This window comes from Otolemur garnettii, unplaced genomic scaffold, assembly GCF_000181295.1.
Source record: "Otolemur garnettii isolate 467f Iridium unplaced genomic scaffold, OtoGar3 scaffold00044, whole genome shotgun sequence".
Classification (NCBI taxonomy): domain Eukaryota; kingdom Metazoa; phylum Chordata; class Mammalia; order Primates; family Galagidae; genus Otolemur; species Otolemur garnettii.
In genome coordinates this window covers 2,294,207-2,316,264 of record NW_003852439.1, presented here as the reverse complement: position 1 = coordinate 2,316,264, position 22,058 = coordinate 2,294,207, and the positions used below count along the sequence as shown (strand labels likewise).

At 45.5% G+C, this 22,058-nt stretch overlaps 1 protein-coding gene across 1 annotated transcript in view; it reads left to right on the top strand.

Moving 5' to 3' along the window:
* Nucleotides 1-21,795, top strand: part of CUNH16orf62 (chromosome unknown C16orf62 homolog) — a 107,422-nt gene extending 85,627 nt beyond the window's left edge. The window contains exons 23-26 of the mRNA XM_023513772.1: nt 6,997-7,162; nt 15,991-16,109; nt 20,939-21,085; nt 21,495-21,795. Coding sequence (XP_023369540.1) covers nt 6,997-7,162; nt 15,991-16,109; nt 20,939-21,085; nt 21,495-21,593 — 531 coding nt within the window. The 3' untranslated portion in view covers nt 21,594-21,795. The remainder of the gene's footprint in view (nt 1-6,996; nt 7,163-15,990; nt 16,110-20,938; nt 21,086-21,494) is intronic.
* Nucleotides 21,796-22,058: the final 263 nt, after the last annotated feature.

Here is a 22,058-nt window from a genome sequence, read left to right as displayed (position 1 = left end):
CCACGGGACTGGGATTCTGTAACCTGGTCGTTTGGCTGCAGCTGACATGTGCCTCCTTCCAGTTCCCCTGGGCCCATAGAGACCCATTAAACCCATTTCTGTTGCCTTCTTGGCCCCTTAGGCATTTGTGAGACTAGCCTCACTCTCAATAGATGTTAGTTACTGTTCCTGGTAGCGCCTATGCTTTTGCTGGGGACAGTAATGACAATGAGACAAAGAATAGCTGCGGTGCCTGCCACCTCATCAGGTGCCTTGTGTTGTGCTAAAGCCCTTCCCCAGTAGTCTCTGGGAATGTTCCTGCAAGCCCTACAAGGTAGGAATCATGGCACCTTTTGCAATTAGGGAAACCTAGAGCAGGAGAGCCAATGCAGCATGCTTGAGGCGCATAGGTGGTAAACAGTGGGGCTGGGGATCAAACCCGGGGCTGTGGTGCTCTAGAGCAGTGGTTCTCAACCTTCCTAATGCCACAGCCCTTTAATACAGTTCCTATGGGTCATGACCCACAGGTTGAGAACTCCTGCTTTAGAGCCTGCCCTGCACAGACTGAGCCTGAAACGTTGCAGTGTGCCGTATTTATTCAAGGTCATTGAGCATTAACAACCCTATACCCTCCTTGTGAGATGCAGTGTCAGTAACAACCAAGTACCATAAGGTGTTTAGCCTAAGTAGCCAGCACTGAAAGCCTAGTGGACACGCAGGTGGTGGGATGAGCTCACTTGAGCCACTCCTGCTCTGACTCCATCTAATGTGAAGAAGACTTTTACCTAGTTCAAATTATTTGTTTCCTTATAAGTCACAGCTTTTATTTTTGTAATTTTTTTATTGGGGTAATACTGATAAGCGATCTACCCCTTTAACTAGTTTTTTTTTTTTTTTTTAATAAAGACAGATTCTCAAGCTGTCCTGGGTAGAGTGCTGTGGCATCACAGCTCATAGCAACCTCAGACTCTTGGGCTTAGGCAATTCTCTTGCTTCAGCCTCCCAAGTAGCTGGGACTACAGGCACCCACCACAACGCCCACCTATTTCTTTTTGTTGTTGGAGTTGTCACTGTTGTTTTAGCTGGCCTGGGCTGGGTTTGAACCTGCCAGCCTCTGTGTATGTGGCCAGTGCCCTACCCACTGAGCTATAGGTGCCAGCCCCTTTAACCAGTTTTTAAGTGTACAGTACAGAATTATTGACTATAGGGATGGCGTTATGCGGCAGATCTTTAGAGCTTGTTCATCCTGCTTAATTGGAACTTTATACCCATTGATTAGTCATTCTCTATTTTCCCCTTTCCCCAGCCCCTGCAACCACCATTGTACTTCAATTTTAATGAACTCATGTGGTAATTGTCTTTTGATGACTGGCTTTTTAAAGGCTAATATCCCATTTTATGTGTAGGCAGTCCCTAAGTTACAAACGTCCAACTTACATACAGCTCGTACTTACAAACAGCAGCTATTCCAGTAAGACCCTGAGTTACAAACATCCAGCTGCCATATGACTCACACTTATGAATGGAGACTATTATAGGTAATAGCTAAATGTACCTGTTCCAACTTACATATATTCAACTGAAAAACAAACCTACAGAACCTATGTTGTTCATAGCCTGGGGACTGCCTGTACGTAACACGTTTGTTTGTTTATGGATTCATCTGTTAACGGACATACACATTGTTCCCACATCTTGCCTGAATAATAATGTGAATAATGCTGCCATGAAGATGAGAGCGAAGATATATCTTAGAGGTAACATAGCCTAGTTAGAAACAGGATATACTGTGGGAGTATAAATATATCCAGGAGTGGGATTGTTGGATCATATAGTAGTTCTCTTTTTAGTGGGTTTTTTTTTCCTTTCTTTTGTGGCAGTCTCACTGTGTTGCCCAGGCTAGAGTGCCTTGGCTTCAGCCTAGCTCACAGAAACCTCAAACTCCTGGGCTCAAGTGATCCTCCCACCTCAATTTTCCAGAGTAGCTAAGACTACAGGTGCCCACCACAATGCCCAGCTATTTTTTAGACATGGGGGTCTTGCTCTTGCTCAGGCTGGTCTCGAACTCCTGAGGTTAAGCGATCTTCCTGCCTTGGCCTCCTAGAGTGCTAGTATTATAGGTGTGGGCCACCATGCCTAGCCCTATTTTTAGTTTTTTGAGGAACCTCCATACTGTTTTTCATAGTGCCTGCATCATTTTGCTTTCCCACCAACCACGTGCAAAGTTTTGTGGTTTTGAGGTTTTTTTTCCTTCCCTTCAGTTTTTTATAGAGACAGGGTCTCACTGTTGCTCATGCTGGTCTCAAACTCCTGAGTTCAAGCAATCCTCTGGCCTCAGCTTCCCAGAGTGTTGGGATTACAGGTACGAGCCACTGTGCCCAGCCTGCAAAGATTTCCTAAAGGATGAGTTTGGAAAGCTTTGATTTTTTTTGAAACAGAGTCTCATTATGTCACCCTCAGTAGAGTGCCAGGGCATCTCAGCTTACAGCAACCTCAAACTTTCTAGGGCTTAAGCGATTCTCTTGCTTCAGCCTCCCAAATAGCTGCAACTACAGGCACCTGCCACAACACTGGGCTATTTTTTTGTTATGGTTGTCGTTGTTGTTTAGCAGGCCTGGGCAAGGTTCAAACCCACCAGCCCTGGTATATGTGGTGGGCACCCTAACCACTGAAGTACAGTGCCAAGCCAGCCTGCTTCATTCATACTTGAAAATGCAGAAGTCAGCATTCCCCAGTGTGGCCCTCTCCTCTGTAGGCAGTGAACTCTTGGAGCATTTTGAAGCCTTTTGTTTTGGTGTCAGTAGTTGTTATCCTCTTGGGAGACCACTTTGCAGAATAAATAGTCTTCTCTATATAATGTAATTGAACTGATGCATTTCATATAACAATATGAGGTAAGACAACTAAAGTAGAAGTGACTGAACAAGTTCAGTGCTGCATTTCCTAAGGCCAAATCCATCGTGAACGTGCGTTTGGTTCAGTTGCGATTTGAAGGAAATGGAAAAGCTATTGGTATCTATTTTTTGGCACTCATCATCTAGGATACAGCAGGATGAATCCTTATCCTGATGAAAAGGCCCAGCCATAAGCATAGCAAGATGTTGATGTGTAAGTTTCATTCATTCATTCTATCCCATAAATATTTATTGATCTGGGAATTGAGAAGTGAGCAGGAGAAACACATCCTTCTATTCAGGAGGACAGACTTAATGCTAAATAAAAACTGCGATTGTATAAAGTGTCGGGAAGAACTACAGGTGCCTCTGAGAGCTCCCAATCTGAGAAGTCAGGGGAGTTCCCTGAGAAAGTGCCATTTGAGCTGAGATTGGAGGGAGCACTAGTAAGTAGTTAACTAGGTGCAGGGGGAAGAGCAGACAGTATGCTGGGTGAGGGTCTCGAGGTAGGAAGGAGCCCAGTGAACTGGGCGGGCCAGCAGAAGGCCACAGTGACTGGCACCTGGGGAGAGCAGGAGGGATGCCTGGGAAGCTGGTGAGACAGACAGCGGCAAGACAAGCAGCATGCTGGTCCCTGTCTCCCCTGCTCCAGCTCTGCCTTCCTGTACCCTCCTTTTTTTCCTGTCCTGCTCTCCTTCCCAGCCCACCTGTGTTCTGTCTGGTGCCTTTTCTTTTTTTATAAATGTACTTTATTGTATTTATTTTATTAAGACAGGGTCTCACTCTGTCGCCCAGGCTGGAGTGCAATGGCATGATCATAGCCCACTGCAACCTTGAACTCCTGGACTCTAGCAGTTGATCCTCCTGCCTCAGCTTCTAGAGTAGCTGTGACTACAGCATGTGCCATCACACCCAGCCTGGCTCCTTTTCTAAAGGGCTTTATTATTTGTTTAATCAACAATCCTACAGCTCATACTGATGAGCCAGCCAACAGTTCACAAATAAATCCTCAAAAGAAACCTGTTATTGTCATTCTCATTTCATAGAAGTGAAGTGAGGCACAGAGAGGTACAGCGAGACACAGAAAGCTGAGGGTTACCAGCTAGTAAGTGACAAGTCAGAGTCCCAGCCACAATGTCTAAGCTCAGCCACCACTTCACTGCCCGTCATCTTGGCTATGCTAGGAAGGTACTTCTATGGTATATTACTTCTCCCAAGGGAGTGGGGGTTTTTTTGTTTTTTTTTTTTAGAGACAGAGTCTCACTTTATTGCCCTTGGTAGAGCGCTATGGACTCACAGCTCACAGCAACCTCTAACTCCTGGGCTTAGGAGATTCTCCTGCCTCAGCCTCCCAAGTAGCTGGAACTACAGGCAGGAGTGGGGTTTAACAGAAGAATTCTGCAGACCAAAGATCCAGAGGGATATTGCTAATGGGGGGAGTCAGGCCCCCTGTAGGCTAGGTGGGCGGGAATTGGAGCCCTGCCAAGCACCCCTTGGGAGCTGCCTTATCAGCATTTTTTTGCTCTGCCTGGGAGAGGTAGCCCTGCCAGGGACACGTGGGAATACCTTTTCCCACTGGAATTGCCATCTGAATCCTGTAATGTTTTCTTCTTTAAAAAAAAAAAAAAACTCTGTCCGTGTTGCTTCAGTTGTTGGCATTGAACCATCAAAATATAATTTTTTGGAAAATTGTTAATAACCACTGAAACATAGATGTCACGAGGAAAATATTTTCCCTGTACAGAGGTTGGCAACAGTCTCTTACCTCTTCAATTGTGAGCAAGAGCTCACATCGATGCCTCACTACAAACCTTTAGTTGTTCTACATTTTGGAAAATGTGTTGCATGCTCTCCCACAAGAGTTACGGCATTTGTGTTGAAATTAAGTTACTGGAACATTCACATTCTTGTCTCTTTCCAAGGCAGATCCTTAAATAAAATATATTTTTGAACATCCACATAGCAGAATAAAATAGCCTAGTTAGAAACAGCTGTTAGCAACGGAAGGCCACAAGTAGTCAGTTGCCAGCTGAGCCCAAATGGAAGGCGGACCTCAGCCTGCACAGCTTTGATGCATGGAGTTCGCAGCACTCAGACCTTTGAGCACCATGTGTCTCCTTTCTTGTGCATACCATGAAAGCAATCGCTGCAGATGCGACCAGCTTCTGTAAAACATCTCACGCCCTTCCACCATGAGGGCTCTCCCCCACTGAAAGTCTTACTGTGTGCGCCATAGACGCACGTTCACATTGGACTAGGCCGCTTTTGATTCCCACCCTCCTTGGCAATAATGCTTTGCATATTCCATGCTTGTCTTCAAAATAGTTGGCTTCATGTATGCCTTCTCCTAGTTAACCTACAGAGAGGCAGTGTAAATATAGCATCAACAGTTAAGAATGTCTCTTCTGGAGCCAGACTGCAAGGACATGAATCTTGGGTCTCCTAGATACCAGCGTTGTGGCCTTGGGCTACTTAGCCTCTCTGTGGCTCATTTTCTATCTGTGAAATGGGGGCATCTTCCTGGAACATAGAAAAGCTATGGTAGCAGCTACACATTGGCTATTATCATTTGTTTTTGTTCCCACCCCAGTGCCTAGGACATAGAAGGTATTGGAAAAAAATGTAGTCTTTCAGCATTATTTATCTAGTGCCGGCCATGTGCCCAGCACCATCCCGGGAGCCAGGGCACCATTCACACTGTGCTCCTGGAGGCGCCATTGATAATACAGTATGCGGGCCAGCAGACTGGCAGTGTGTCGGGAAACACAACAAATCCCGCAGATTACAGGCTAGGTAAACCAGGCAATATTGTGGGGCTTGCACGGAAGGAGTAAGATCGTTTGGAATGGTGAGAAGTGCTCTCAAGATAACAAGAAAGGCTGATTTGTGAAGAAAAGCACGTGAGGGGACTCTAGATGGACCATCATGGAAGGTTTGTGGAGGAGCCTTCATGTAATATGAGAGCTGATGGATGCCTGGGGGCCGGTCTGGCCAAGCCCTGGGCGCCAGGACTGCAGTCAGAGACAGCAGGCCTGTGCCAGCACACACATCACCCCCTCCCTGCCCTGTGCCAGGGAGTCTGGCTTTTGGGGACTGTGTCACCTGCCTTGCCATCCTCTGGCTCCCATTTTTTTTTTAAGCCAATAGAAGGCACCAGCAGCATCCCAGAAGGTAGAGGCACCAGCAGCATCCCAGGGGGGAGTTTCTCTTCCTGCCCCCGTGCTGGCTGGGCCATGGTTTAGCAATGGCTTTGTTTTTGTGCCAGATGGCCTCCCCCAGCGGCAGGGCTTGCAGGTCCCAGGAATGCCTTTCCCCACACTTCAGGGGCATGTGGTGAAGGTGTGAGTGGAGTGAGTGAGGGGGACGTGCATGAGACAAGGCAGTGAGCATGGAGGGGCCTGCCTGAGCACATCTTCTGCGTGGGATGGGAAGCCTTTGGTGCATTTTAAGCAGGGGAGAGCCTTATAATCACACATGTCTTTTTGGAACTGAATTGAAACCACTCACTTTTTGACATCCTCCTAACACTTTTTTTTAGGATTCTTTTTAGCGTCTGAGAAACAGTGTTTGCTGTAAACTCTGTGACTGTCTCTTGGGTTTTTCCTCTCCTGAGAGCATCCTCCATTTGGCTGTTGCTGTGGTTGAACGTCCTAAGGAGTGAGGCTCTATTTAAAGTTGGTGCCTGGAACAGTGGCAGTGATCATTTGAGGGCTTATCTAGCGTGGGTGGCTTCTGTTCCATCTGCCACGAGACCTACAATCTTGCTTTTGTAATTGGAACAGGACTGACTTTTTTTACTGCTACCCACAGAAAAACAAGAGTGTAATTTTAGAAGCAGGCCATTAAACTGACAGGTAACTTTGCTTTCTACTTCCTTGGACCCGAGAAGGGAGGCTCTCAAAACGTGTTTGCCCAGATGGGAGCGTGCCAATTAGAGGGAATCACGTTTTGTCGGTTTCCTCTGTACAGTTTAACCAGGCTTAGGAATGGACCTTGCCTTTGTTAAGTAGCACTTTAATTTCTCTTCAGCTGCTGAAAGGAGGACTTGAATTTCTATGCTGATTTTTTTTTTCCTGTTTACTTCATCTCTAGGATTATTTATCCTTTCTTATTTCTCCACTAGGATCATCCTGAACACGGGGTCCTGTTTCTGGTTCGAGAGCTTCTTAATGTGATCCAAGACTATACCTGGGAGGACAGCAGCGACGATAAGATCCGCATCTACACCTGCGTCCTGCACCTCCTCGCTGCCATGAGCCAGGAGACCTATCTCTACCACATAGACAAAGGTAGCAGCGTCCCCTCCTGCCACACCTCGCTGCATTTGAGTCCATGAAAGGGAAAGGGAATGAAATGTTGTCATTTTCTCTTTCATTTATTTTCTCCTTGTGTTTTGACTACCTTAAACTTCTGATCCAGGGTTTCCCTAATCTACTACGTACCCAGGGCCACTCTTAAGAGTACAGATTTCTGAGCCCCATCTTGCCCCTTCTAAGTTAGAATTCCCAGGAAATGGCCTGAGAATCTGTATCTTTAACAAGCACCTAGATTATTTTGACCATCAGACCACTTTACAGAAGCACTCTTTTTGATCGTCTACACAATGACCCAGGACAATGGCTAAACGTGCCCACATGTGCTTCATGCCAGGGCTGATGCTTAGTGTAGTGGGGGGCTTCCAGCAGGGGTGTTTGTGACCTGCTCTTTAAGTGATGCCACAGTTTATCCAGCCCTTAGTTTGGGTGATTGAGAGGAAGGCAGTGGCCTTGTTCCCCTGCCTACTACTGGCCATTTTGAACTTGCTAGTATGAGTTTGGGAGCAGCCTCCTCACAATGTGGGTGTAACACAGAACCACCCAGTTCTAGGCCTTCTGCTACTGCGCCTAAGTGTCATCCTGGTCAACAGACCCTCAGTTTCAATTTTTGGCTTCCAAAAACTGCCCCGTTGTTATAAAGTGCCTTTGCCAATAATGGTACACCTTGCAGTTTTAAAAACTGTCTCTAGGCTGGGTGTGGTGGCTCATGGCTGTAATCCTAGCACTCTGGGAGGCTGAGGTGGACAGATTGCTTAAGCTCACAAGTTCGAGACCAGCCTGAGCAAGAGTGAGACCCTGTCTCTAAAAATAGCCAGGTGTTGTGGTGGATGCCTATAGTCTCAGCTGTTTAGGAAGCTGAGGCAAGAAGATCACTTGAGCCCCAGAGTTTGAGGTTGCTATGAGCTGTGATGCCACAGCACTCTACTGAGGGCAACAATGTGAGACTCTGTCTCAAAAAAAATAATAAAAAATAAAAACTGTCTCTACACTTGGAAATTGCAGTAACAAATAGCAGTACTAAGGAATGGCTTCCTGTCATACCTCTGTGAGGCTTTCTCTTGCTGGAATTTAGGGGCTGAGGGTACAGACGCAACTAGAGAGGCAGGTTAATGTGAGGACGGTGGCTCCCCCGACCTGAGCACTGGCTGCATGCTCTCCAGACTCTGAAGGCCTTTTTCCCCTTCAGTCCTTACAGCTTTGCTGCTATGAGGACAGGCATTATAATGCCCCAGGGAGACCCAGAAAGACATTATTTACTCAAGGGGTTCTACTAATTAGTGATGGGATCTTTTAATTAAAATATAGCATGTAACATACTTAAAATGAATTGTAAAACTCAGTGAATTATCACAAAGTGAACGCAACCAGGTAACCACAGCCCAGATCAAGAAATAGAGCCCTGCCAGTTCCCTAACGCCCCATGCCCGTTCCAGTCAGTACTGCCACCTCCTCTCTGAAGGCACACCACTCTCCTGACTTCTCGTATCATCAGTTCACTTACTGGTTTTTGAATTTTATGTAAATGGAATCACTTCACAAGCATTCTTTGGTATGTGGCCACTTCCACTGAGTATGATGTGTGAGACTCACCCGTCGTTGGTTGTGTATAGCTATAGTTCATCCTTTTGCGTTACTGTGTAGTGTTCTGCTCTATGAACATGCCACAGGGGCTCATTCCTTGATGGATGGATGTCTGCATGACGTTTAGTGTCCAGATCCATGTTGGGGCTACTAGTGTGGAGAGCCTCTGTGAACTTCCACGTGTGTATTTCTTGGTGTCCATCTCTGTTGGCTATCTGTCGTGAGCGTGGGTAGGATTTGCTCGTGTTCTGCCTTGGTAGATAGCACCTCACGGTTTCCAAAGTGGCTATGCCCAGTGACATTCTCACTCTGCGGGAATGGAGCTTCCATTTGTTCTGCTGGTATAGTCAGTTCTTCATGTAAGCCGTTCTGATGAGTATAATTTGCATTTCCCTGATAGCTAACAAGTTTGAGCACTTCTTCCTATAATTGATGGCATTTTTATTTCCTCTTCTGTGAAGTGCACCTCGTGAACAATACACAAAGTTCTCAGGACCACACAGGGGCATGGAAGTGGGCCTGTCACAGGAGCATGTCCTGGGCTTTCCCCATCCTCCTCTTCCTCGAGTAGATTCAGTTAATCCTGTTTCTGAATAAAACACCAGGGCAGACTGCAGAGCCAGATTGCCAGCAACAGGAGCGAGGCTATATTTGATAGGCAGGAGTCTAGTTTTCTAGCTTTTAAAGATGAGAACAGAAGGATGGATTTTCTTTTTCTTCTTAGCCCAGCTGTGTTTACTTTGGATACACAATTGTGACCTGACGAGTGCCTCAGTAGGGGAGACTGGCAGGGTGGGGGTGGGGGGCGGTCTGCAGGGGTTGGGGCTCCATTTTCCCAGAAAGGGAACCTTTTAGACAATACTGACACAGCTTAGAACTTCTGGAAAAGAGGGGTTAAATAATTTTTGCACTTACAAAAGACCCCTTAGCTGTTTTCCTTCCTGATTAATAAAAAGGGAAGGCTCTGCGATTACCTGGACCTGTAACTCCAGTTCTTTCATAAGACCCTGCAGGAAGCGCATGTTTGAGGTAGAAAGGAAGAATATTCGTGGTCACCAAATGTTTGTTTATTTTTGAGGCAGACTCTCAGTCTGTTGTCCAGACTAGAGTGCAATGACCTCAGCCAAGGTCACAGCAGCTTCAGATTCCTGGGTTCAAGCTATCCTCCTGCCTCAGCCTCGCAAGTACCTGGGACTACAGGTGCTGGCCACCACACCAACTTAATTTTTCTATTTTTAGTAGAGATGGGGTCTCACTCTTGCTCAGGATGATCTTGAACTCCTGAGCTCAGGTGATCCTCCTGCTTTGGCCTCCCAGAGAGCTAGGATTATAGGTGCCTCACCAGAAGGTTTATGTATTTAATGTGCAGATATTAATGTTTGTACATTTTTAATGTGTGTATATTTTTGGACAACCCTGGGTGCTACTGTGAAGCCAAAGCACAGCCCTCTTCACTCTTTACATCACCTGCCAGGCCCTTGAAGCATTCGGGTTTGTGACCCAGGTCAGACAGATGCCGAGATCATGGGCTATTTTTAGTGGCCATTTGCCAGGAACATCATCTCTCCTACTCACGAGAGCCCCGTCTGGACTCACAGGCCCTCTCTGCACTCTGGCCTGATCAAACAGCCTCTAATTCTCAAATCTACCCTTTTCTTTCTCCCTCTGTACTATCAAGTGGCAGCAGGAAAAACTCGTTTACCTTCTCCTGACCCCCTTTAGTGAATTTAACCTTTAGGACTCAGCCTAGATCTCATTGCAGAATTCCATCCCAAGCGTAGATTTTAGCATGATCCATTGGATTGTTCCTTCCTGGTACTCAGCACATGCTGGGGCAATTGCCTGTTTTCCTGTCTTATCTCTCCTGATAGACTGTGAGCTCCACAAGGACAGGGCCAGTTCAGCCTTGCCCTAGTTCTTAGCCCAGAACCTGAGCAGGCCTTATTCACTGGGTGCTGTTGTGTGTGTATGTCTGTCTACGCACACACAACCCATCATGTGTGAGGAAGCAAGCAGTCTGCTCTTAACACACCTCTGGCCCCTCTGAGAGGTTTGCCCTTCCCTCTTCGCCAGCCCTGGAATGTTCAGAAAGTAAACTCCAGGCTGGGTGAAGTGGCTCATGCCTGTAATCCTAACACTCTGGGAGGCCGAGGCAGGTGGATTGCCTGAGCCAGGAGTTCGAGACCAGTCTGAGCCAGAGTGAGACCTCATCTCTAAAAAAATGGGTGTTGGGCAATGCCTATGACTCTAAGGCACTGGCCTCATATACCGAGGGTGGCAGGTTTGTTCATCCCTGGTCAAACTGCAACAGAAAATAGCCGGGCATTGTGGCGAGCACCTGTAGTCCCAGCTACTTGGGAGGCTGAGGCAAGAGAATCGCTTAAACCCAAGAGTTTGAGGTTACTGTGACCTGTGACATCATGGCACTCTACCCAAGGCAATAAAGTGAGACTCTGTCTCAAAAAAAAAAAAAAAAAAAAAAACCAGAAAGTAAATTCCAGCCAGGAAGAAGACTGGGAATTTATGCCAGGAACTATTCTGGTCCTCAGCAATAGACGTGAGAAATTCCTTCACCACCAGTTTGCCTCCTTGCAAAATCAGGTGGTAGTAAAGGGCTGAATTGAATTCTTTCACTTCTAACAAAAATAACTGCCATCTTCAACATAGGCGATAGCAATCATGACATCGCAACCACGGCCATCTCAGATATTCTAAAGTTGACTCCTATGATCCAGGGCTGTTTACTCCCAACCTGGTGTCAGAGAAACAGTTGCAAAGGAATAACCTGGGAAAGTATCCCCAGAAGAGTCCTCATAAGTGGGCTGTTCAGGATTAGATTAGCGGTTACCTGCAGACAGAGTGGCTGGGGAACAGAGCAGAAATCATCTGTTCTCCTTACTCTTAGGCAATATGTCTGCAACTTGCTAAAAATGGCTCATCAAAAAAAAAAAAAAAACCATTGCATATCTGTACTTGGATATAGAGAGAGCTAAAGTAGCAAAATGTTATTGATGAGTGATTCCAGGCGAGAAGTAGGCAGGTGTTCATCGTACTGTTTTTTTCTACTTTTCCATAACCTTGACATTTTTCAGAGTAAGCTGGGGAAAAGAAGAATCAAGAGTTTTTGGGCTCGGCGCCTATAGCTCAACCGGCTAAGGCGCCAGCCACGTACACCTAAGGTGGCGGGTTCGAATCCCCAGCCCGGACCCGCCAAACAACAATGACGGCTGCAACCAAAAAATAGCCAGGCGTTGTGGCGGGCGCCTGTGGTCCCAGCTACTTGGGAGGCGGAGGCAGGAGACTCGCTTGAGCCCAGGAGTTGGAGGTTGCTGTGAGCTGTAATGCCACGGCACTCTGCCCAGGGGGACAGCTTGAGGCTCTGTCTCAAAAAAAAAAAAAAAAAAGAGTTTTTGTTAGGGCTGGGTGAGGTGGGTCACACCTGTTATCCCAGCACTCTGGGAGGCCGAGGCCAGAGGATCTCCTGAGCTCACAAGTTAGAGACCAACCTGAGCTAGAGTAAGACCCCTGCCTCTAAAAATAGCCAAGCATTATGGCAGGTGCTTGTAATCCCAGCTACTGGGGAGGCTGAGGCAAGAGAATTGCTTGAACCCAGGGGTCTGAGGTTGCTGTGAGCTATGACAACACGGCATTCTACAGGGGTGACAAAGTGAGACTCTTGTCTCAAAAAAATAAATAAAAATAAAAATAAGAGTTATTGTCAGCCGGGCACTGGTGGTTTAGGCCCATAATCTCAGCACTTTGGGAGGCTGAGGCAGATGGATTGCCTGAGCTCAGGAATTCGAGCAGTGACACCATGGCACTCTACTGAGGGTGACAAAGTGATACTATGTCTCAAAAAAAAAAAGTCATTGTTCTTGGAATATGGACTAGAAATGAACAAAAGTCATCTCTGAAATTATTTTATCTATTAATTGCTATATGCATACACATGCCCATTTCCCAAAAGATTCAAGGCAGAGTATAAGAAATATGTAAAATAATGAAATAGATTTTTTAAATTAGAAATTAAGAAGTAAAGATAGATATGTCTATGTGTTAAATATAGGGGCTTCACTAGGTATCTTGTTTTTTCATTTTTTTAAAAATTAGTTACATATGATTACTAACTTTTAGTAATAGTATGCTGCAGCAATAATTATAACTATAGATGGTGTATATTTATACCACAGAGCATGGAACCAAAACTCTCTTGATGGTCGTTATGTTACTGCTGTACCGTCATTATCAACACCAACACAGTGAACACCACAGACATGCATGTTTGTGCACCTTTTGAATTTTTTTAATTTTATTTATTTTTTCTTTGAGACAGAGTCTCACTCTATAGCCCTAGGGTTGAGTGTCCTGGCATCATCACAGTTCACAGCAACCTCAAACTCCTGGGCTCAAGGGAGCCTTTTGCCTCAGCCCCCCAAGTAGTTCCAGGCCTGGCTAGTTTATTTTTTTGGTAGAAATGGGATTTCACTCTTGCTCAGGCTGATCTTCAACTTCCAAGCTCAAGTAATCCACCACCTTGGCCTCCCAGAGTGCTAGGATTACAGGTGTGAGCCACTCTGCCTCAACTGGATTATTTTCTTAGGATAAATCTCTTGGAAGGGTTTTTCCAAGTCAAAGCATATGAATTTTTTTGTACTAAGACCTAAAACTTTTCTTGTTTTTAATTTATTGTGGTAAAATATATTATATGTAACATAAAATTTACCATTAAGTGCACAATTTGTGTTCATCAAGTACAGTCACAGTGTTGCCATCACAATTACCCATTTCCAGGATACTTTGGTCATCTCTGACAGAAACTCAGTAAGCAGTAACTCCTCCATACCCCCTCTCTCCAGCCCCTGGCAACCTCTATTGTACTTTTTGCCTCTACGAATTGGCCTATTCTAGCAACCTCAGATGAAGTCATACAGTATTTGTCTTTTTGTGTCTGGCATATTTCACTAGGAATAATGTCTTCAAAGTTCATTCATGTTTTGGTATGTGTCAGAATTTCATTCATTTTAAGGCTGTTCCATTGATTGATATTCCACATTTTGCCCATTTTTTCATATGTTGATGGACCCTTGGGTTCCAAGTCATCCCTCTTAACTATTGTGAACTGTGCTGCTGTGAACACCGGCATACGTGTGTCTGTTTGAATCCCTCTTCTCAATTGATTTGGGATACACCTAGAATGACAATTGCTAGATCCAATGATAATTTTAAGTTTAAATTCTTGAAGAACCGCCATAATGTTTTCCATAGCAGCTGTACCACTGTACATTCTCAACTGAATGTATGAGCGGTCCAGTTTCTTTATATTCTTGCCAACACTTGTTTTCCATGTTTTATTTTGTTTAATAATAGACACTCTAGTGGGTGTAAATGGCGTTGGATACTTTTAAACCTTCTCAGACCTATTTCAAACTATTAAACATCTGCCAATAATTTTCCTAGATCTATATCAAAATTGGTTATTATCATTCTCTCTCACCTTTGTTGTATAAGTGATGTTTTGGGGGTTTTTTGGCAGTTTTGTTTTGCTGGGGCTGGGTTTAAACCCTCCACCTCTGGCATATGGGGCCAGCGCCCTACTTCTTTGAGCCACAGGCGCCACCGTATAAGTGATTTTTTTAAAAAAAGTTCTATGGTTTTAGTTTTCCATTCTTTGATTTCTAGTGAAGCTGATATTTGTTATAAAATTATGGGGCAAATAAAGACCTGGGCTTCTCTGAGTTTTCATGGCAAGTGTCTGTTAAATGTGATCCTTGTTTCTGTAGCTCATAGCCAGTGGTCTGGTGAGTGTTTCTGTTCAGTAACAGATGGCTTGTGACTTACACAACACTGGACTGTCCACTGTGGTGTCCTCTCACTGTCAGCCTCCCCGGTCAACAAGTGAGTGCAGTTTGCCATTTGTTCCTCACTTGTACAACTTAACAGCCCTCCTGCATTTCTCGTGAATACTGTCTTTTGAATTATGTATATGTGAGAGAATCCTTCCTACTTATTCCTTAGAGACAGTGATGAATATTCTTTAAATGGGGTGAGAAAAGCAAAACAAATTACATTCCACTTGCTGCTTGTTCCTGTCCTGTGACGACTGCTGCCTCGGGTAAAATTTGTCCAGCCAAGGGCAGCATGAGTCTCAGCTCCCTCCTTTCTTCCCTTCCCTTCCATCAACTGACCTTCACGCAAAGTGTGATCTGGGTGAGGAAAGAGATTCTGCAGGATGCGCCGCTCTGCACTTTGCTTTTTGCATGTAGTTGTCAATCTTGGGGAAAAAAGTAATAATCAATCTTGGAGTTATTTCCATACCAGCATACGGTAGTCACTGCTTACCCTGAGGGATAAGTTCCAAGACCCCCCATGAGTGCCTGAAACCTGTATACATTATGCTCTTTCCTACAGTATAACGCATGGGCAGCATACATAGCCCAGATAAGCTGAACAGGGGATGATTAACATTCTGGGCTGGACAGAGTGAGATTTTCTTATGCTACTCAGAACGGTGTGCAGTTTAAAACTTAGGAAGGCTGGATGGCTCATGCTTTTAATCTCACACACTTTTGGAGGCCAAGTTGGGAGGGTTGCTTGAGGCCAGAAGTCAGAGATCAGTCTGAGAAACATAGCAAAACCCAATCTCTAAAAATAAATAAATAAATAAATAGCAGGGCTCGGTGAGTGGCATGCAACTGTCATTTGTCCCAGCTACTTGGGAGGCATGAGCCCAAGAGTTCACGGTTACAGTGAGCTGTGATTGCACCACTGCAACTCCAGTCTGGATGACAGAGCAAGATCCTGTCTCTAAAAAAAAGAAAAGAAAGAATGAGAAAAGCAAAGCAACTTACAAATTGTTTCTGGGATTTTCTGTTTAATATTTTTGGACCATGGTTGACCACGGGTAACTGAAACCAGGGAAAGTAAAACTGCAGGTAAGGGGAGATCACTGTCGATAGATCTGCTGGGGTTTTGGAATGGCTGAATAGTATCATACAGTGTGATGGTGGACACTTCAGTTGTTTACTTTCTTTCCTTCTTGGGCTAGGGCCTGCTCCAAAGCCTGGCGAAACCCCCTCCTCTGCCTTACCGTGTTGGTTCTTTCTCGCCATCCTCCCTTTTCTTCTGGATCCTTTTTGGCTGCTTTCATCCCAGTTTCCAAACCCTGCCTCTCCCTGGCCAGGATGGCTGATCTCACTGCTCTTGTTTCTTTGTTCAATCAGTTGATTCCAATGACAGCCTCTATGGGGGAGATTCCAAGTTCCTGGCAGAAAACAACAAGCTGTGCGAGACGGTGATGGCTCAGATCTTGGAGCACCTGAAAACCCTGGCGAAGGATGAGGTGAGCGCTCTCTGCCCTGCCACTTGCTCTGAAAGCACAAGTTTCCAAGGTGGCTTGACATTGCTTCATTCTAGAAAGGAAATGACATCATGTGAGAAATGTGTTTTTGTGCAAACTGTTTATCAAGCACTTCAGGGGCTTTGGTCCTGCTGTTTTCTCTGCCTAGAATGCACCTCCCTGGGGCTTCCCCTGGCTGTTTCTTCTCATCATTCAATTCTCACCTCAAAGGCACTCCTCAAAGGTTCTTCCTGGGCCCTTTCTCCAGTGCGGCCTCCCTCCTGCATGGCTCCGCTGGCTTGTCCCTGTAGGACTTGATCCCAGTCTGAGATGTTCTGTGGATGCATCTGCTGGTTGGTCACCTATGTCCCCTGCTAGAATGTGGGCTCTGTGGGGGCAGGGACCTTGTGAGTCTTGCAGAGACTCTGTATCCAAACGACCAATTTGAGACAGGGTCTCCGGGACCCATCCCCTCTCCACACACAGCCTCGCATACAGCAGGTGCTCTACCAGTGTGTGGTGAATAAATGGCAGCATAGCTTCTTATACCTTGGCACTTTCAAAGCCCACAATACCCCTGTGACATGTAGGTGCTATGTTTATTCTCACTGAATGGGAAGGGAAATTGAGGCTCACAAAAGATGTGCATAGACCCTGTGGTTTCCTCTGGTTGTGACACAGCAGCAGAGATTCTTTTTTTTTGTTGTTGTTGAGACAGAGTCTTACTTTGTCAGACTGAGTAGAGTGCCATGGCATCATAGCTCACAGCAACCTCAAACTTTTGGGCTCAAATGATTCTCTTGCCTCAGCCTGCTGAGCAGCTGGTACTAACCACAACACCCAGCTATTTTTTAGAGACAGAGTCTGGCTCTAACTCAGGCTGGTCTCCAACTCCTGAGCTCAGGCAATCCACCTGCCTCGGCCTCCCAGAGTGCTAGGATTATAGGTATGAAACACAGCATCCAGCCTTCTTCTTTTTTAAAAAATAATTTTTAGTGTTTATTCACCAAAAGTTGGTTGAATACGTACTGTATACCCAGGACACAGGAGTGAGCAAGACAGAACAAGACAGTTCTTTAATGAACTAACATTCCACTGAAGGAGACAGCAGTAAACGATGTCAGGTAATCATAAGAGTTGTCAAGAAACTAAAGCCAGGTCAGGGGGAAGAAAGTGGTATCATTTGGGACCATGGAATGATGTCTGTTTTATCTTATTTTCAATTTAATTTTATTTCTTTATTTGACATGTAATATTTTTTGTTTTTGAGACAGTCTTACTTTCTTGCCCCCTGTAGAGTGCTCTTATATTGCAGCTCACAGCAATCTCAAACTCTTGGGCTCAAGCGATTCTCTTGCCTCAGCCTCCCAGGTAGTGGGACTATAGGCACCTGCCACAACGCTCGGCTTGCTCAGGCTGGATCTCACTCTTGCTCAGGCTGGTCTCAAACTCATGAGCTCAAGGGATCCACTTGCCTCGGCTCCCAGAGTGTTGGGAATATAGGTGTGAGCCACCACATCTGGCCTGACATGTAATCCTTTTACATATTTATGGAATACGCAAGCAGTGATTAGATCAGGGTAATTAGCATCTTAATCATCTCATATGTGTTTCTTCACACCAAAGCAACAATCTAGTTTAATTAGAGGTGGATACTGACCACATAAATGGCCCTGGCCTAGAACCCCCATGCTCACAATTAAAATAAGACCCAGAACCACTTTATTTAAAGCTATTTTTATTTAAAGTTTATGTCTCTTTTTCTTTGGGGGAAAGGGGTTGATGATGATAATGACTCTAAATCAGAACTCTAAAAGAACAGAAAAGCTGGAATGTTTCCAGACATTTCACCTTGTATAAATACCAGGGACTTTCACTGAAATTGTCCATATGTACACATTTATTAGAATAATGTGGGTGGATTGAGTTGAAGTTGAACACGGCATTCTTCATTTTAACAGCACAATGTGAAGTTCAGCACAAGCGACCCCACTGGAGTCCTCCAGGGTCTGGTTGCTCGAGAGCACAGGTCTTAGTGCCCGGGGCCCCTCAACCCAGAAAGGGCTAGACCGTATTTCTCCCCACCCTGTGGGAAAGTGGGCAGCTTCCTGCTGTGGGAAACCCCGGTGCTGATGCTGTGCCTACCATCGCATCTCTTAGCACTGGTAGCAATTCTGCTTCCAAAATTGTCCCCTTAAGTCCACGTGAATGTGCCAGCCATTTTAACCACGAGCTTTATTTTGTGAAGTTGTTTGTTTGGGTGTGGTGGAGCTGGGAATGATGCCAGACCATTAGAGCTTCCTGGAAATGACAATTCTCATAGGCAAAGTAGCTCTTTTCTATTTAAAACCTCTGGTGAGAGGAGGGGGCCCAAGTCCCTAATTTGGCCTCCTCTGTGTTCGTGGTGTTTTCAGGGTTTGGATATCTGCTGGCGTGCTTTCTCATCCCTCAGACATGTCTCTAATTATTTCACTTTTAATGCTATGGCATTTAAAACATGTTGGAGTAGAGCTTTTTAAGGTAAAATGCTTATTGATAAAATATGGAACAGAGAAATAATTAGATTTATGTTATGTTCCTTGTTTGACTTTTTAAAAAAATCTCTACTGCTTCAATGAAATAGAATTTTGGTTGAAATAGAATTTTCTTTTAACTTGGTCTAGATCTAAGAAAGTAGAGTCCTTCTATTGTCCCAGGCATCAGACAAGGGCCAGGTCAAAAAGGGAGCAGAATGGCCTTGGGTTCCTCATTGAGGCAGAACTGATAGAACAAATGAAGACTTAGCAGGTGGTCAGAGCCAGTTAGTGAGTCTGTGCCCAGTAGGTGCCAGCACCCCCTGCTCCTTTGGACTCAGGCACCCGTAACACCACCTGCTTCATGATGATTAGGCTCTTGGAGGTTGGCTCAGCTGTTTTTGTGATGGTTACCTAGTCTAGGCTGTTGCCAAGCAGGCTCAGTGGGGGGTAGGGGAGCGCAAGGTTCTTAATTGCCACACAGCCACCCACTTAGGAAAGAACAGTGGGAGGGGGTGACCAGTTGGCTCAGTAGTCAGCAGAATGTGACACTCAGTGAGCTCCACATGAAATATTTGTGAGATATAGAGTGGATGAAATATGCTTTGGTCTAAATCAATTCAAACCATTCTCAACCTTAACTCCCTCAAGGCTGGCCAGCTGCAGCGGGGAAGTTCCTTACCCTCTTCAGAATGTGGATTCCCTTCACCAAGGGTCCATGGCACAGGAGGGATGTGGGTCTGAGCACAGGGTCAGAAGTTGGAGAACTGGATCTCCAGTCCCCCTTCTTCACTTACCAGCTGTGGTCCTTGGGCAAGTTCCTTAACCTTTCTGAGCTTCAAGGCCCTCATCAGCAAAATGGGAGGGTATTAGTTTCCAGTTGCTGCTATAACCAATTGCCACAAACTTCACAGCTTAAAACATCTGTGGCAGGTCAGAAGCCAGTGCTGGGCTGGGCAGATTTCTGTTCTGTCTCTGTTCCAGGTTTCCCAGCTGGGCTCTTACTGGATGCCCCAGGAAGAATCCATTTCCCTGTACTAAGGGTACAGCCAGACTGAAGTCCTGTGTGATTATAGGACTGAGGCCTTGTTTCCTTGCTGGCTGTTGGCCAGGCATCCTTCTTGGCTTCTGGAAGAAATGTGTACTCCTCGGTTCGTGGCCCCTTTCTTCCATCTTAGACATTAACAGTGATGGGTGTGTTCTCCTGCTTCAGATCTTCTTCTCATCTTTCCTCTCCTTTTCTCTTCCACTGCTCATCTCTGACTGGCCAGGGAAATTTCCCTATATTTAAGGGCTCAAGTGATTTCCACTGGGCCCACTTGATGATCCAGGGTAATCACTTTACCATAATTCTGCCTACAGAGTTCCTTCACAGCAGCACCTGGATGGAATCTTGGGAGACAGCCAAGAATTTTGTCTACCGTGGGAGGTTAGGGATATACCTGCCACAGAGAGTTGTCATGAAGACTAAATGAGGCAAGTTGTATAAAGCATAGGGCAAAATATCTGGCATGCTCTTTGGACTCCATGGCCATCAGCTGCTAGGGAGCAAAGCAGTTGTAGGAGGCTCCTGGAAGCATAGATAATCTGCAGTGCAGCCAGGACCACCCCACAAGGGCTGGGCATCTGCTCTGGCCTGGCCCCCACGGGCTTCCCCAAACAGCAAATGCCCACCCGTTGGTGTAACCTTCCTGGGGGCCTTCATTTACCTTTGGGAAGTTGTGTTGTTTTTTTTTCCTGGGCCTGGTGTATTTTGGAGATCGATTTTCCATTTTGTCTCTGCTGTTCAAAGCTGGGGTTGAGATTTAGTCAATAATAATATTATGGTTGGACATTTTGTGGGAAGGTACCTCTCATATCACATTATTGAGCAAAAGAGGAAAGATCTGGTGTTAGCTTAGGAAATGGTTCTTCTTAAAGTGACATGGGAGCCAAGTATTGGGGAGCTGAGTTTGTGGGGAGCCATCATTTGGTCTTTATTATCAGTACTGAAGGGGAAGGAAGAGTGACTGCAACTTTGGACAGTTTGAGCCTCATTCCCCAATCCTCCTAACTGTTGAGTCTTTTCCATTTCATGAGTAATGACCATCTGTGGGGCAGAGAGCTGCATCAGCTTACTGAATTCCTCCCTTATCCTATGTGGTGGGAATCTTATTGTCATTTACAGAGGAAGAAACTGGGCTGCTGGGAGGTTAAGCACCTTGCCTTACAGCAAGTATGTGATAGAGCAGGCACTGGAATGCAGGCATGACCTTGCCCAGAGCCAACAGCATTTCCTGAACCACAGTGAAAGGTAGTAACCTTCCTTTTCAATTTCAGGCCTTGAAGCGCCAGAGCTTGTTGGGACTTTCCTTCTTTAACAGCATCTTGGCCCATGGGGACCTGCGCAACAACAAACTTAACCAGCTCTCCGTCAATCTGTGGCACCTGGCACAGAGGCATGGCTGTGCAGACACCAGGACCATGGTGAGGCATTCAGAGGGCCCCACCACATAAGCCTGCCCGACAGCATACAGCTATTCTCAACACAGCATCGGGACCTTGGCATAAAACAGCCCCAGCCTCCCATTTTAGAAAGGCACCAGGCCCAAAAGTTCTGCTGGGTCACTTCTAGTGCTAAAAAGCATAGCATTCAGTTTACTCCCTCTGAATAAAAACCACAAGTAAAAAAAATCATTCCTGACTGTACCCAAATCTGATTTTAGGTCAGGTTACAATCTAAGTAGTTTTATCTCAAAGACTGATTTCTCCCCTTGCTTGATCCTTCAAAAGACCCCCTATTCTCTGCTAAGAAGCATTAACGTTCATCTAATAGCTGATTTGGGTCCAAGGATAGTGAATCAGAAAGGAGCTGTATCTTTCTTTTTCTTTGTAGGTGAAAACACTGGAATACATCAAGAAACGAAGCAAACAACCAGACATGAATCATTTAAGCGAGCTGGCCCTCAGACTGCCTCTGCAAACAAGGACCTGACCCCTGGGCTCATCCTCAGGCTCAGGGACTTTCGTTGCCAAGTCCAGAAAGACCTCCTTTGCTGCCCTAAACTCTCATTGGAATTTAGGTTTTTTGTTTTCATTTTTACATATATACAGATTGGTTTAATCTTTGACCTCTACCCAGGTTCTTCTGACAATGCAGAAGTGGGAATTGTCAGAGCATTAAAATCAAATCTTCATCCAGAAGCAGAATCTTACTGTTTGTTTGGACAGTGCCCTTCAGGTTCTCAGTAAGCACCAAGGGAAGGAGCCAAAGGGCCTTTAGTGAGAAAGAAAAGAGGGTAGTAACATCCTTCTTTTCTGGGAGATGTTTTTATTTATTGCTTAGAAAAAGGACTTAGAAAAGCAGTCCACTTTTAAAGTGCCATTGTCCTAGACACATTCTAGATTTTGTACCCTTAAGTTAGAAAGCAATTGAAGTCTGGAATTCAGTGCTGCCTAT